The 13,948-nt window shown below is 38.1% G+C and overlaps 1 protein-coding gene across 1 annotated transcript in view; it reads left to right on the forward strand.

Annotated features, from left to right (window-relative positions):
• Positions 1-686: 686 nt before the first annotated feature.
• The window catches only part of AHR (aryl hydrocarbon receptor), a 51,563-nt gene continuing 38,301 nt past the window's right edge, over positions 687-13,948 (forward strand). Inside the window, exons 1-2 of the mRNA XM_059074001.2 lie at positions 687-1,381; positions 11,867-12,054. Of these exons, the coding sequence (XP_058929984.1) occupies positions 1,317-1,381; positions 11,867-12,054 (253 nt within the window). The 5' untranslated portion in view covers positions 687-1,316. The remainder of the gene's footprint in view (positions 1,382-11,866; positions 12,055-13,948) is intronic.

The following is a 13,948-nucleotide window of genomic DNA, read 5'->3' on the forward strand; positions in this document are numbered from 1 at the left end:
CCTTAAAATGTTTCCATTGACTGCAGAATAAAATCTGGACTCTTGATCAAGGCTTTATTATTTGATCCTAGAATTCCTGAATTTCATTTCCAGCTCCTCTCTCCAACCATACCAGACTACTTATCCTCTCCTGTTGCCTTTCTACCTTACTGAAATCTGACTATAGATTAACAAAGTTATTCTGGCTGGGGAAAAAATACTATACTGTCTAGTATGGAGATAAAAACCAAACCCAAACAAAAAGACAAGTAAACGCCTAGCTTTCAAGTTCAACTCAGATGTGGCCTCCTGAAGATTTCTTCTCTAGGAAAATTTATAGTTCCACTGGTTATCTGCCAGCTCACTGTAATTCTTAGCCAAAAGTTAGCTGCGTCACTGTCTCTTACATAGGTGAATTTAAGCTCACTATTTGGCATTTCTATCCTTGAGACTGTCTAATTACAAAGGGTTTGGCTACACATAATTTGTTGTCACACGTCTTTCTGGGCTGGAAATGTGTCCACAGATTCCTTCCCTTGACCTCAAGAACATGGATACCGCGGGTGGGGGAGGGGGTCATTACGCCTTGCGTCATCACGTGCCGAGAGGGTGGGGCCCTCAAGGGAACTGTAAGGAGGGCGGAGTCTAGTAGAATGGGGCGGGGCTGATAGGGGCGGGGCCACGAGGCGGGGCGGGGCCATAGAGGAGTCAGGGGCAATTCTGCCATTCACCCGGTGCAATTGGTGGTGGGAGGCAGCGTCTGTAGAGTCCCCTCGACGCTAGGTTCCGAGAGCTCACTGGGACCACCAGCTCAGACCAGAGGCAGACGCGTAGTCGAGCGGAAGCTGGTGGCACCGAAAGCGGCGGCCGGAGTCCGAGCTCCAAAGGCGGGAAGTACCCAGGATCGGGGAAGCCCCGGGAGCAGCGCGGCGTCGCCTCCCTTACCCAAGGGGCCGCGGCGACGGTCACGGGGCGCGGCGCCAGAGCGCGCGACCCAGGCTGGGATTCCAAACAGGCGGCCCAGGCTCCTCCTCCATTCGGGCCGCCTCACCTGCGGGCAGCTCTGCGCCGCCTCCGCTGGTATAGACGGCACCTGCGTCGCCCGGCTCACCGGTCTCCGCCCCTCGACCGCCGGCGCCAGGCCCAGGCGGCGCACCTGGACTCGGCGCTGCAGGAGCCGAGGCCCTTGGGGTGTGGCGTCTTCGCCACCGCCCGGAGAGAGTGCAGGTGGAGCGGGCGCGGCTGCCGCCGCCGCCGTCGTCCCGGTCGCCGCCGGGTCCCGGGGACCCGGCTGTCCGCGCCCGTGCCCGGGGAGGAGCCGCTGCCAGCCGGGCACCATGAACAGCAGCAGTGCCAGCATCACCTACGCCAGTCGCAAGCGGCGGAAGCCGGTGCAGAAAACGTGAGTGTCTGGTGCGCGTCCTCAGCGCTGGGGTGGGCGCTCAGGCGCACAGGTGCGGGAGGCCGCCCCACCCGCGCCCACGTCTCAGCGGCCTGGGGATTAGGTCCCTTCCCCACGCAGTCCGTGGAATCGCAGTTTGGAGGCCGGTCGAGAAACTCAGGCCTTGGGTTTTTACGTGTTTAAAGATTTCATTTAAAAAATTGTTCCCCCCGTTCCCCAGTCTCCAGAGCACGCGCACCCTTGCACCCCCCCACCCATTTGTAGCACTGTTCACTGTGCTGTGGTCCTAATTTGTTGAAAGCTCTGGTCTGCCCTGTGGGGCTGTTGGATTAGTTAACCTAAGCCCGTCTTGAAATCCCCTTTCACGTTTAAGATCCTCCTCGGTTAGGTTAGAGGACGGTCACCATTCTCACTCCTCGTTGGGGGGAGATGCTTTTAAGAGCTAAACACGTGCTGTCCGCGGGAAAGGGAATGAGTGCTTCTGAAGGTATTTTGTAGTCCGATGCAACTGGTTTTCTGTTGCACTCTTATTTACTTATTTGGCAGTAATTTTGTAGCGCTCAGCGTGAACGCATCGGTACAATGTATAGAGATGGTAGCAGTTTTGAGTGAGTGTAGTAGCCAGAATACAGTAACGGATTTGTATTTGCAGTCACCTTTTGGGGGAGCTTTCTTATCACTTTGGAGGTGGTTTTAGGGTCTGTAAATGATTTGGAGCTGGAATTATTGAAACAGACGTTTTCATTCTTAGCATCTTTCTCTAATTCCCTCTTCCTCTACTTCCAAGTTTAGTCAGTTCTGATAGATTACAAACTTAGATTTTTTTGTTTGTTTGTTTTGGTGGGATATTTGTGTGAGATGGCAAATACTTTTTTTTTTCAGAAAAAAGAAAAATCCGTGCTTGAGACAGATTTACTTTTGTGAATTGGCAGTATTCATGTGTTTATTCCTAATTATTATCACTGAGTTATTTTACTTCACATTTTTCAAACTTTCATAAACAATTTTCAGAACACATTAAACAGTTACTCAGAACAAATCAGAAGTGTGCATTTGGCTTAAAATTTAATTTAGGTCACTAATCCAAACCAGAAAAATAGCAGTTTAAGATTAATATTTAAGACCAGTTTAAAAGTTTGATTATTCAGGAGTTTTAATTTCCTTTTAGAATTTCAGTGATTATAGGTCTTCAGATCTAGACTTGGCATTAACAGAGGATATTCATCTATAAATAGACTGATTAAAATTTGGAAGACTTATCCTGCAGTGTGGCCGACATTAGGAATACTGCCGAGTCAGCAGTTTTTGTCTTGGCAGTTCTGTTGACATTGGTTTACAAGACTTGCGTTTTATAGAGTGGTTTCTTATATAAAAATGTGTTTGTCTAATTTGACTTTGTCCTCAGTGGTTATTTAAAGTTGAGAGGCGTCACAAACACTTCTGTGTATTTATTAATACAATAGTATACTTGGCATTATATATAATAGAGTTATCATAGGTTTTATGTATATGGTCAGATAACCTGAAGATGTCCCTGGTGGATTTTTAAGTTACTGCATTTCAGTCCGTGTGTTACAGAAAGACCTAGATGACTTTAATAGAATTCTTTAATTTTTATTCATCATAAAGTTTAACATTTTTGGCTTCTCATTAATGTTTTATTAAAGATTTTTCCTTTAAACATAGTACCATACATTTTCTTTTATTTACATAAGATGTACCTTTTATTATTTTACCTTAGAATTTTAATATACTTTCTAAGATGTTAGTATATTTGTATTTAATAATCTTCTCTAATACAACTAAAGCGTTTCCACATTCACCTTTATTTTATTTAGTTAGTATAAATGTTTATCAGATCTTTATTGAGCATCATGCGTTGCTTTTAATTATATAAATGCCTTAAAATGTCACTGCTCCATAAGAAAAGCCTAGTGCTGGTATTTACAGAATCACGTGAAATCGTTTATAAATTGTTTTTACCAGAATGAAAAATGGTTAACTTAAAATGCAGTTAATCAAAGTCCATTTTAAGAATGGGGCCATAAACCCAATATTAAGTTTAATGTGTTTTTTTAGTTAAATTACTAGTTTGTGGCTAATAGGCTCTATAATATGTTGGCACATTGTCAGAAAAATTCATCTTGTTTGGGCTGAAAATGTTATTGAGATCTGTATAACTTTGACCCCTTAAGTCAGCCATTGTATCTTACTTAAAGAGAAAATATGTTGTAGCATAATTACAGGACTGTTAATAGGATGGCCATTTAAATATACAATTCCATAAAATTTTGGAATCAAATGGGTGACATAATTTTAACCTGAAGGTCTTCCAATCTTCAATGGAATTTATTAAACGGGATAAACGCCCCCTAGTGGCAAAGTCCAACGTTGAAAATTATCTTAGTACGAAATATATTTTAAACGTGTTAAATTTAATCCCACTAAAGTATCTTGTACATAGTAGACACTCAGTAAATGTTTCTTTTCTTTTTGGAGTAATGACTGCTAGAAGATTAAAGGATATGAAGCAACCTTGCATCTGATACATGTTCCTAAAGAAATTTTCAAAGATACCCTTAGGAATGAATAGGTTCTACTGTTTCCTTACATGTTCCTTAAAATAACCCTGCTCAAAAAAAAAGAAAGAAAGAAAGAAAGAAAAAACAATTTGTTTTTACTTAAATCCTCTTCTTGTTTTATTTTCTTTGGAGATGAAAGCCTTTTTGTACATTTCTTTAATTACTTTGCTGCATGAAGATAGGTGAAAAGCACACTATTGAATTAAATAGAGTCTGGGTTTTTTTTCCCCTAATGATAATAACTTTGGATGTATTTTTGTAGTTTTTAAGTTCTGTTAATACATAAAAAGTTTTAGTGGTACTTCAACGTACCATATTTTTAGAAAATTAGTGCTGAATATTGGCAAATAATAGGTGTTGAGTAAATGCAATCTACACTTAAAAATGATATCAGCAGTGGTGGTGATCAAGCCAGCCATCATGAAGTGTCAGAGTTAGAAATAACTTCTCAGCCTTAGTTGACCCTTTTTACTTTAACACACTAATAACATTAGTATAAAAGCAGTGTCTTCCTTGCTATGTTTGCTAAATTGCTATTCATTTTATTTAAACCTAATGAACCTCACTTATACAATACCTACTTGGTTGAATAAAATTATGTTTTACTGAAAATGTTTGATATAAACGTACTATGATAAAATTTCCTAAATAGTTTCTAAAATAAAAATATAGGTATTTTTAGTTACATAATTGTTTCTCCACTGTTGTTTTTCTTTCAAATAAGCTTTGTTCAGATAGTTTATACATAGTGACTATAAAGGCTCTCACATATTGGACCTATGAAATAAGTAAGTGAAAGTGATTAGTTATTGGTAACATTTATAAAAATAAATGGTATAAAGAGGAAACAGTGAACAGTAGTTGAAAAAGCGCTAGTTCTAAACTAAAATTGAAAAAGCACTAGTTCTAAACTAAAAGATGAGGTCTAGTTTTCTCACTTGTGTAGGTCTGGGCAAGTGACTGACCAATAAGGCAGGCAGTCAACACCTACATTGCCACTCTCACAACTAAAATTAGCAGCAGAAGAGTATTTTATAAGCTGTAAAGGCGTCTAACAGAAATATAGATTGTATTTTTAAATAATTTCAGCTTACATTATCACAGAGCAATCAATTCTCCTGTGAAACAGTAAGAGGCAGTATATGATTGCATTCTCAATTGTGAGTAATGAAATGTGCTACTCCACTGGTGAAAAAACTTACACAGTACATGCTTATTGGTGCATATAATTTAGACACTTACTTAGAAATTAGTACCATGCAAATCTTTAACAACAGTACCTTTCTACTTCCACTCTTCTTTTAAAATTGATATTTTTGCATATTGGTTTTGTATAACAAAAACCTACTGTTTGTTAGTACTTATTGTGACATAAGCATGCACAGTGCTTTACAGACATCATTTTATTTCATTTTTATAATAGTAGTATGAAAAGGTATTATTATTTCAGTTTTCCAGATAGGGATCTGAGGTTCAGATTCAAAACTGTTAGGTAGTAAATGAAAGGATGAGTTTTAATATCAGATTCCAGGTCTTTTGGCTCCAAAGCTTACGTTCATTCCAACTTCGCAGTGCTGCCCAGGTGAGTAAGTTCAGTGATGCATATGGTACACCCATATGCTAGGGATTTCCTTAACGCTCACTGTTTCTTCTCAGATAGTGTTCTGAAATAAATTATTTACCTTTGCCCAAACATGATTTGTGCTTGCTTGACTCCATACTTGCATTCATGCCCTTTCTTCTTAGAGTCTTTTCCTCCTATTTTCATTGATGTGCTAGCTACCTCCCCTCCTTTAAAACATTGTTTTCAGTGGCTGCATGGTACTCCCTTCTGTTAAAGTTCTGTAATTTATTTTGAGGCAGAAATTCTGTTATTTCCAATCTTTAAATATTTCAGCGAGTACTTCAGAGAATACCCTTGAGATATGTGAATTTCTATGCAAATTTTTAGTTCATTCCTTAGGAAAAATTCCTCTAAGTGGAAAATTGGGACAAAGATATGATATACTTTTACGGTTGAGCCAAATATTATGCTCTGAAACATGCTGTCAAATTACTCTGCAAAAAATTTCCATTCCTCTTGGTAGTCTGTAGGAGTGCCTATATCCTTGCATTTTTTGCTTTAAAAATATTGTCAACTTCATAAGCAAAAAAAAAAAATGGGGTAGATAATTGAACTTCTATATTGGGATTGTATGTGTGGAATAATAGTACGTTTGCAGATTTTTCTACTTGAGATGTCCTTTACATACTGATTTTCTTTGTCTTATGTTTTTCACTTGTTTTTCAGTTTGCTCTTTTACCTTATTTTTATGAAATACTATTTTGAAAAGTATTCGTTTTAAATAACACATGCACATGAAAAAGTCAATAATGTGTATAATGTTATCTTAGTTTAGCATACTAGGCATTACCTGTTGATGTTTTATTGTGATAGTTATGGTTATTAGTGCTATTTAATCTCTCCTCATCCTCCCAGTATAATTTTATCACCATTTTGGACTAAATTCACATGCAGTGTTTCCTTAACTGTAAGTATGTTTATTGCTGAGTTAAGTAATATACTATGATTACATTTTCCTTTCTGTTCTCCATTGTCAGTGATTTCACTTTTTACCTAATTTTCATCTTCATATTATTTATATCTGGGTTTAACTGTGTCTTAGGTTTATCCAAGACAGATTTTGTGTTTCAATCTCTGTTTTCCTTGTTTGGCATGATCTTCCAGAGAGAAGGGTAGTTGCAGAAATCCATGTACTCTGCCATCATGAAACTGGAAGCGATTTACCTATCTTTAAGACCTGATGTAGAAGCCACATTTCCATGTAACCTTCCCCCATTACTCTACCTGTACATGAGCTCTTACCTTCCTGAACTCTCCAGCATCACTTTTATGGCATCTACATTATTGAGCAATACATTATGTTTGATTTTTGGCTTGTTATAGAATGTATCTCCTCCTAGTAAGAAAGACAAGCTCTGTAAAGATGGGTCTACCTTTTATTTGTCTTTATAGCAACCAGAGCTTCCTAGTATCATACACATAGTAGGTATTTGAGAATATTTACTAATTTAACAGTTGGCCACCAGTTAAAATTTTTCATGTTTTAGTTATGTATTCTATGTGGGTTCCAAGGGAAATACAAAGAAAAATAGTGTATATTTTAAAAAGAAGAGGAAAAAGGGAACATTCTTAATGATTTTTTTTCCAGGATTTGGGAAGTAACAGTGATTTCTAGGGCATATTTCATGTTCCAGTTTTCATTGGTAAAGTCTTGTGCTAAAGATTATATGCAGTTTGTACCTCATCACCACTCCTTAAGCATAGCAAAAGAGGGAAAGGGAAGAACCCATCACAATTGTAGAGTGGCTGCAGGAGAGCGACTGAAGAATTCAGACTCCTTATAAGTAACTGCCAGCCAGAATTCTCAGTTTTTGTAGACAGTTTTTTGCCTCACATAGGGAAGTAAAATATCCACCTGTAATCAGAGTAACAGTGAAATTTGACTGACTTTATGTCACAGATCCCCTTTCCAATATCACATTAAGTATGTAATTTATGATGATAAACATTCAACATTTATATTCAGAGATAAATAAGTATGCACTGAAGCCATGGGGAGGAAATGAAGAATGAATGGGTTTAAGAGTTGGGCTTAATGGGGTGTACGTTGTATGGTAGAGAGATTTATCGAGAAATACTTCAATTTCCTAGCTGTTGGAATGAGAGTCATAGCGTAATAGATGCAGAGAAGCGGAGCCCAACTTCTGAAAAATATGAATGTGAGGACATTCAGGTACAGGGGCTGGAAATAAACAAAGTTACTGGTAAGTAGCCTGAAGCAGTGAGACTGGATTAAATCACCCACAGGAAAAAGCCGATAGAGCAAAAAACTCATTACTGTGATAGGTAATCTTCGTTAGAAAATGCCACCTTAATCTCAGGATTACTGAAGCTTTGTCTTTGCATGTCATTTTGAGGTTTTATGGTAAATGTCATAAAAATATAAACATTTACAATTACAGTAATTTATGATTAAACTGGGTTGTTATGTTTTTCAACTTTGTTTCAAACCCTGAGCACAAGTGATGAGCCTAAGAGACATTTTAGCCTGGGATATTAAAAAAGCATTAAAGAGAGCATGCAAGCTGGCACTGGACATGCTATTGGGCTTGTTACCGCCAGTACTTATGGCATGCAGGGCTTCTAAAACAGAAGCATGGCATGCAGTCAGCTAAAGTCTTGCTTTCACAACAATTTTGATTTACAGGTTGGGACAAGATTTTTGAGGTTAAGGTTTAAAAAAATAATAAATTGCTCCTTTACCTGATTGACATCTATAGTCTCTCTATTTCAGGAGATGTCTGAATTCCAGATATCCCAAATCCAATCTTGCGGGGACACTTATTTACATTTCAGATGTAGCCTTTTATTTAAATAGATGGTTGGCAGTATGTTTTGGCATAGGTTTAAAGACAATACAAAAGTAAAAGTGCCAGCATAACTCAAGTGTAATTGATGTACAATTACTCTCTTTTTTAAATTACTTGGTGCATCTTTAATAGGTGTGGATAAGTATGAAGTATTTTCACAAAATAGTTCTGAATATTTATCATAAAAGCGGTAAAAAGGTGTCTCAGATCTATTACTTCAGCTTTAACAACAGTGGATTCGAAATGCCAAGTCCAGAGGGTACTTCGAAGCCCTGACTTTCCTTAATAACTTGGTGCATTTGACTTTGTTCTGTGACCTCCAAAATATTCTGCCCAGGTTCTTTTCCTATCTGCCTTATCACTCCTCCTCCGTCATCTTTGCCCGCTGCCCTTTCCTCAGCGTTATACCTAAATGTTGGCATCACTGAGGTCTGCCCTCAAGTCTCTTCTCTCTTCGTTTGGCATCTTTTTTTTTTTTTTGCGGTACGCGGGCCTCTCACTCTTGTGGCCTCTCCCGTTGCGGAGCACAGGCTCCGGATGCGCAGGCTCAGCGGCCATGGCTCACGGGTCTAGCCGCTCCGCTTCATGTGGGATCTTCCCGGACTGGGGCATAAACCCGTGTCCCCTGCATCGGCAGGCGGACTCTCAACCACTGCGCCACCAGGGAAGCCCGGCATACTTTCCATTAGGAAATATAGTTGTGATCCGAAGCTACGAATCCCAGTCATTTGCAATGTCTCCTCACTCACCGTTTTTCTCTCCCTTACTTCCTATACCTAGGAAGTCAGCACGTCAGTTTAGTTGAGTGAACACTTGAGTCTGGCTATGTACGGAGCTTTGTGGTAGGTACAAAGTGCTGTGTTTAAAAATCTCAAGCCAGGCCTTACTTGTTATCGTCCCACTATCACTCCCTGTGGTCAGGTTCCAGTCATTTCCTTTCTGGACACTTCTGATCAGCAGCCATTAATTGAGAGTCCACTCTGTCAAGTACCATGCTGAGCACTGGAGATACAAAATGATTAAGTTGATATTGTAATAAGAGAACAAACAAGTATATGCAATATAGGTTGCATAACACTCGACTTAGGAAATTCAATCTGAAGCTAAATATTCCATAATGTGCATCATAATACATTAGAGCTGTGGACAGTTTTGCATTGTGTATAGAAATAGTCTCATCTAGTGCAGGGTTGACTACTGCAAAAAGCCAGCGCTAGATAGGCAGCAATATCACATGGAGAAACACCTCTAAACCTCTTTATCCTACTGTTATTGTTATTTCTTTCTGTGTCCTAGCAGCTTGTCTTGCTTCAGTGTTTGTTACTGTCTTCTCCCCAGTGTTTTATAATCATTACTGGAAAGCTACCAAGAGTGCACAACTAGATTTTATATTCAATTACGGGAAATGCTTTCTGCACAGAATATTCCTTAATGGAATGGTGCTTAAGGCATTTACATAAGATGCATAAAGTTCAGTAGTCACCTGGGAGGAATCCAGTGGGAGTAGGTCAGGGAAGACTACAGTAAAGTGATCTAATTGAGCAGCACTTTGAAGCTGGTTCATTGCTCAGTGTTCCGTGGTTGGCACGTGGTGGGTGGTCACTATTTACTGAAGGAAGGCGGCCCTAACCAACTTCCCCTTCTCTCTCTACCCTGTGCTTCACAGGTAGGCCCTCTCACAGTTCACCTTTCCTCAGTTATGCCGCCTCCTGAAATCCTGTTCCCCTTTCAAGATGTAGCTCAGATACCACCTTTTCTATAAAAATCTTTTTTCAAGCAGTTGCTCACTGTACTGAGCTCCCGTCACACTTTTTGAGTATATAGGAGAAGAATGTTTTCCTGGACCACCCAGGACATAGGTGCAAATAAATATTTGCTTTAACAGGTGATTAGTCTGTAGACAATTATTCAATGAGGTAGACATGCATTATAGGTAAAAGTTGAGATTCAGTTGATTAATTGGAGAGACGCAGTAATTAGGTGTGACTTGAATTTGATTATACACGTGACCAGGGAAAATAGCTAGAGAAATGGTCACCAATTTCTGTTAAGTATGTAGTTACACACATAGTCTAGAGGAAGTATCTACTGACTTATTTTGTATATATGACACTTTACCAGTTTCTTACTCTTATTTTTTGTAGAAATAACATGAACTGTAATAGAAAGAAATAGAAATAGACAAGTTCTGAAGAAATTACTGGGTAGGGACATTGAAAAAAAGCCTGTTAAGTTTTCATATTACTTTCTATTATCTTTTTGCATAAAGTATTACTTCTTCATGTTCATATAACATGTTTTCATTGAAAACACATTATCTAGAAATGTTTTGATTGAATCAAACTAACAGCATTATACTCAAGCCAATTTCCGCTCTTTCAGATGCAATTAATTTGAATTATCAAAAATGTCTTTGTCTTCTCAGTAAAACTGGAGGAAAAAAGTCTTTGTCATAAGAATGCTCTGGCTAATTCTTTATTTTTCTGGCAAATGGTGGGGTACAGAGACATGATCTAAAACTTACTTTGGTTTTTTAATATCTTCTCTTTTTATATTTCAACATTAGGTGTCTGATGATCTGTAAATCCACTTTAATGAATTTCTATTATGAAATCCTGGCTAAGGCTTTTGTGTGAAGTTCAGTTTCTCATTTCTGAACTCAAGTTCTACTCCTAACCATAAGTATCTTTTTTCTCAGATGAAAATCATGCTAAATGTTGGGATTTCATTGGATTTTCTAATAGAGACACAAACTATGATGGCTCTAATAATTGAGAAGGATTACTGACCAGTCATAAAAGCAAAATTTGCTGGCAATTGCTGGTAAACAGTTAACCTCTAATATTTGTCACAATGAACAGATATCAATAACTAAAGTCAAATTTTTTCTCGCCTTAATATTGGAGGACCCCATTAGATGGCTGGAGGACCCTATGGAGATGCCACAATGGCTTTGAGAAGTTGTCACTGACAGGAAAGTGTTAAATATAGGAAGCAGAGGATGATGAAGAACAGCTTTTTATTTAGGATCGCTTCTATTTATTTGTAACATAAATGATGCCGAGATGATTTTTGTGGAAGATAGCAAAGGAGGCATGATTTTCACATAACTTACTACAGATTTCTTTCTTCCCCCTAACAATAGATGTCTTTGAAGGGGAAAAACTCCTAATAGATTTGTTAATTGGGAATCATGTATCACAAATGTATGAGGTATATAAGAGGTACTCAGCATTTTCCTGTGATGGGTTCATAAGTTTTTAATAAAACATTATGAAGGAGTTTACCCATTCCCTTGTTTTTCTTAATTAAGATATGAAGGGAGAATTTTGAAAGGATTTATGTAAACTTGAAGTAGATTTTAGATGTTTGTTTTGTTAGAAAAATAGTTGAGGAGATGTTATAATGTGATAGAAATTTTTGCTTTATAGATTTTAATGTATTTTATGGAATTTTGTTTGTTTTTTAGTGTCAAGCCAGTCCCAGCTGAAGGAATCAAGTCGAATCCTTCAAAGCGGCATAGAGACCGACTTAATACGGAATTGGACCGTTTGGCCAGCCTGCTGCCTTTTCCACAAGATGTTATTAATAAGCTGGACAAACTTTCAGTTCTTAGGCTCAGTGTCAGTTATCTAAGAGCTAAGAGCTTCTTTGATGGTAAGACACAAGGGTTTAATTTTTTTTTACAGTCGCCTACAAAATACTTACGTTGAATACGGCTGTTTCTGCTTCTGTGTTGAAAACTGCAAAAATTAGCCGCCTTACGTGAAAAAGTTGTTTATTGCTGGATAGTAAAACTTAGGTAGCAAAGCCAAATTTTTAATATTTCTAAAATCAGTTTTCCAGATTGATTCATCAAACATATGCTGCTGGGCTTCCCTGGTGGCGCAGTGGTTGAGAGTCCGCCTGCCGATGCAGGGGACACGGGTTCGCGCCCCGGTCCGGGAAGATCCCACATGCCGCGGAGCGGCTGGGCCCGTGAGCCATGGCCGCTGAGCCTGCGCGCCCGGAGCCTGCGCTCCGCAACGGGAGAGGCCACAACAGCGAGAGGCCTGCATACCGCAAAAAAAAAAAACAAAACAAAACAACATATGCTGCCACTTAAATAATATGTGGTGTCATTCTTTGAAGATCGTAACACTCATATTAAGAAGGACACTTTCTGGTTCTTCTCCTTTCTACTCCGTTTTTTAAGGTCTTGTTTTTAATGGAAAGAATAAAACACATTTTAACTACTATGATATATTTTTGCTGGATTTCCTTCAATATGTTTCACAGATACATCATTTTATTTATCCTTTCAAAATTATGTATACTTCTGCTGCTTTATAGTAACTATATGTTTGCTCCAGGAAAATGTAGAAAAATTTTTTTCCATTGGAAAGAGCATTTTGTCACTGGAGTCAGTAGAGTTGGATTTCAGTCTCCATTGTGCCACTGACAACTATTTGACTTTAACATGTTAGCATCAGTTTACTTTGCTTTAAGCTAGGGATTTGAGCTAGGTGATATTTGTTACACTTTAATAACACAGGAATAGTCATAAATTATTTTAAATGGAAGTTTTTGTTTGAAAATAGGCTTCATTGTGTCTTCTCATGTAAAATAATTCCTCGATTTCTCTTTTTGTCTGTTTATATGTCAGAAATAGATTTTTTAGGAACTGTTCCATCTTTTAAATATACCATGTCATTTTACCCATAGTAGTAAAGAATTAATGATAAAATCTCAGTGACATGTCAGTGCTCATAAATCATATAGAGACTGATAAGATGAAGATTCTTATTCAGTAGGTTTTGGTGTAGCCAGAGATTTTGCTCTTCTTACAAACTGTCAGATGATGCTGATACTGCTGCCCTTGACATATTTGCAGATACTTGAATTTGCGATTTGTGTGTAGAAGATTGCAGAACAGTTACTTCCCTTTAGGTTTATGTTTAGATGGTTTGCTGTGTTTAGTCTGAGCATCTTTTTTATTTATTGGTTTGTTTGCATGCTGTATGTTCTTCATTTTGGATTAAAAATTATATAGTTTTTTTTTAGGTGAGAAATTCTTTTATCATATTTAGAGTCAGAATATCCCTTAAAATATTTGCATTTTACAGTAAAAAGGATAACAAAACACAAGATCATGTTTGAGCTTAAGTATTCAAGTTTTTGAAGAGCCAAAAAGGAAAAGGAGAATAATGGACTACCACAAAGCTGTAGTACAGTAATAAATGCCTTCAGTGAGTGCAGACTAAAGCAATAAATGTACTCCTTGGGTTTCTGATTCTTAATCAAAAACTGTTCGACTAAATGATTAATATAATCCAGTTACGAAGTTGCTTGGATTTTTGTTGCTCCTACCCTGAGAAAACCATAATTCAAAAAGAGTCACATACCACACTGTTCATCGCAGCTCTATTTACAATAGCCGGGACATGGAAGCAGCCCAAGTGTCTATCAACAGATGAATGGATAAAGAAGATGTGGCACATATATACAATGGAATTTTACTCAGCTATACAAAGAAACGAAATTGAGTTATTTGTAGTGAGGTGGATGGATT

The sequence above is a fragment of the Kogia breviceps genome, chromosome 9, assembly GCF_026419965.1.
Source record: "Kogia breviceps isolate mKogBre1 chromosome 9, mKogBre1 haplotype 1, whole genome shotgun sequence".
In the NCBI taxonomy this organism is placed as follows: Eukaryota; Metazoa; Chordata; class Mammalia; order Artiodactyla; family Physeteridae; genus Kogia; species Kogia breviceps.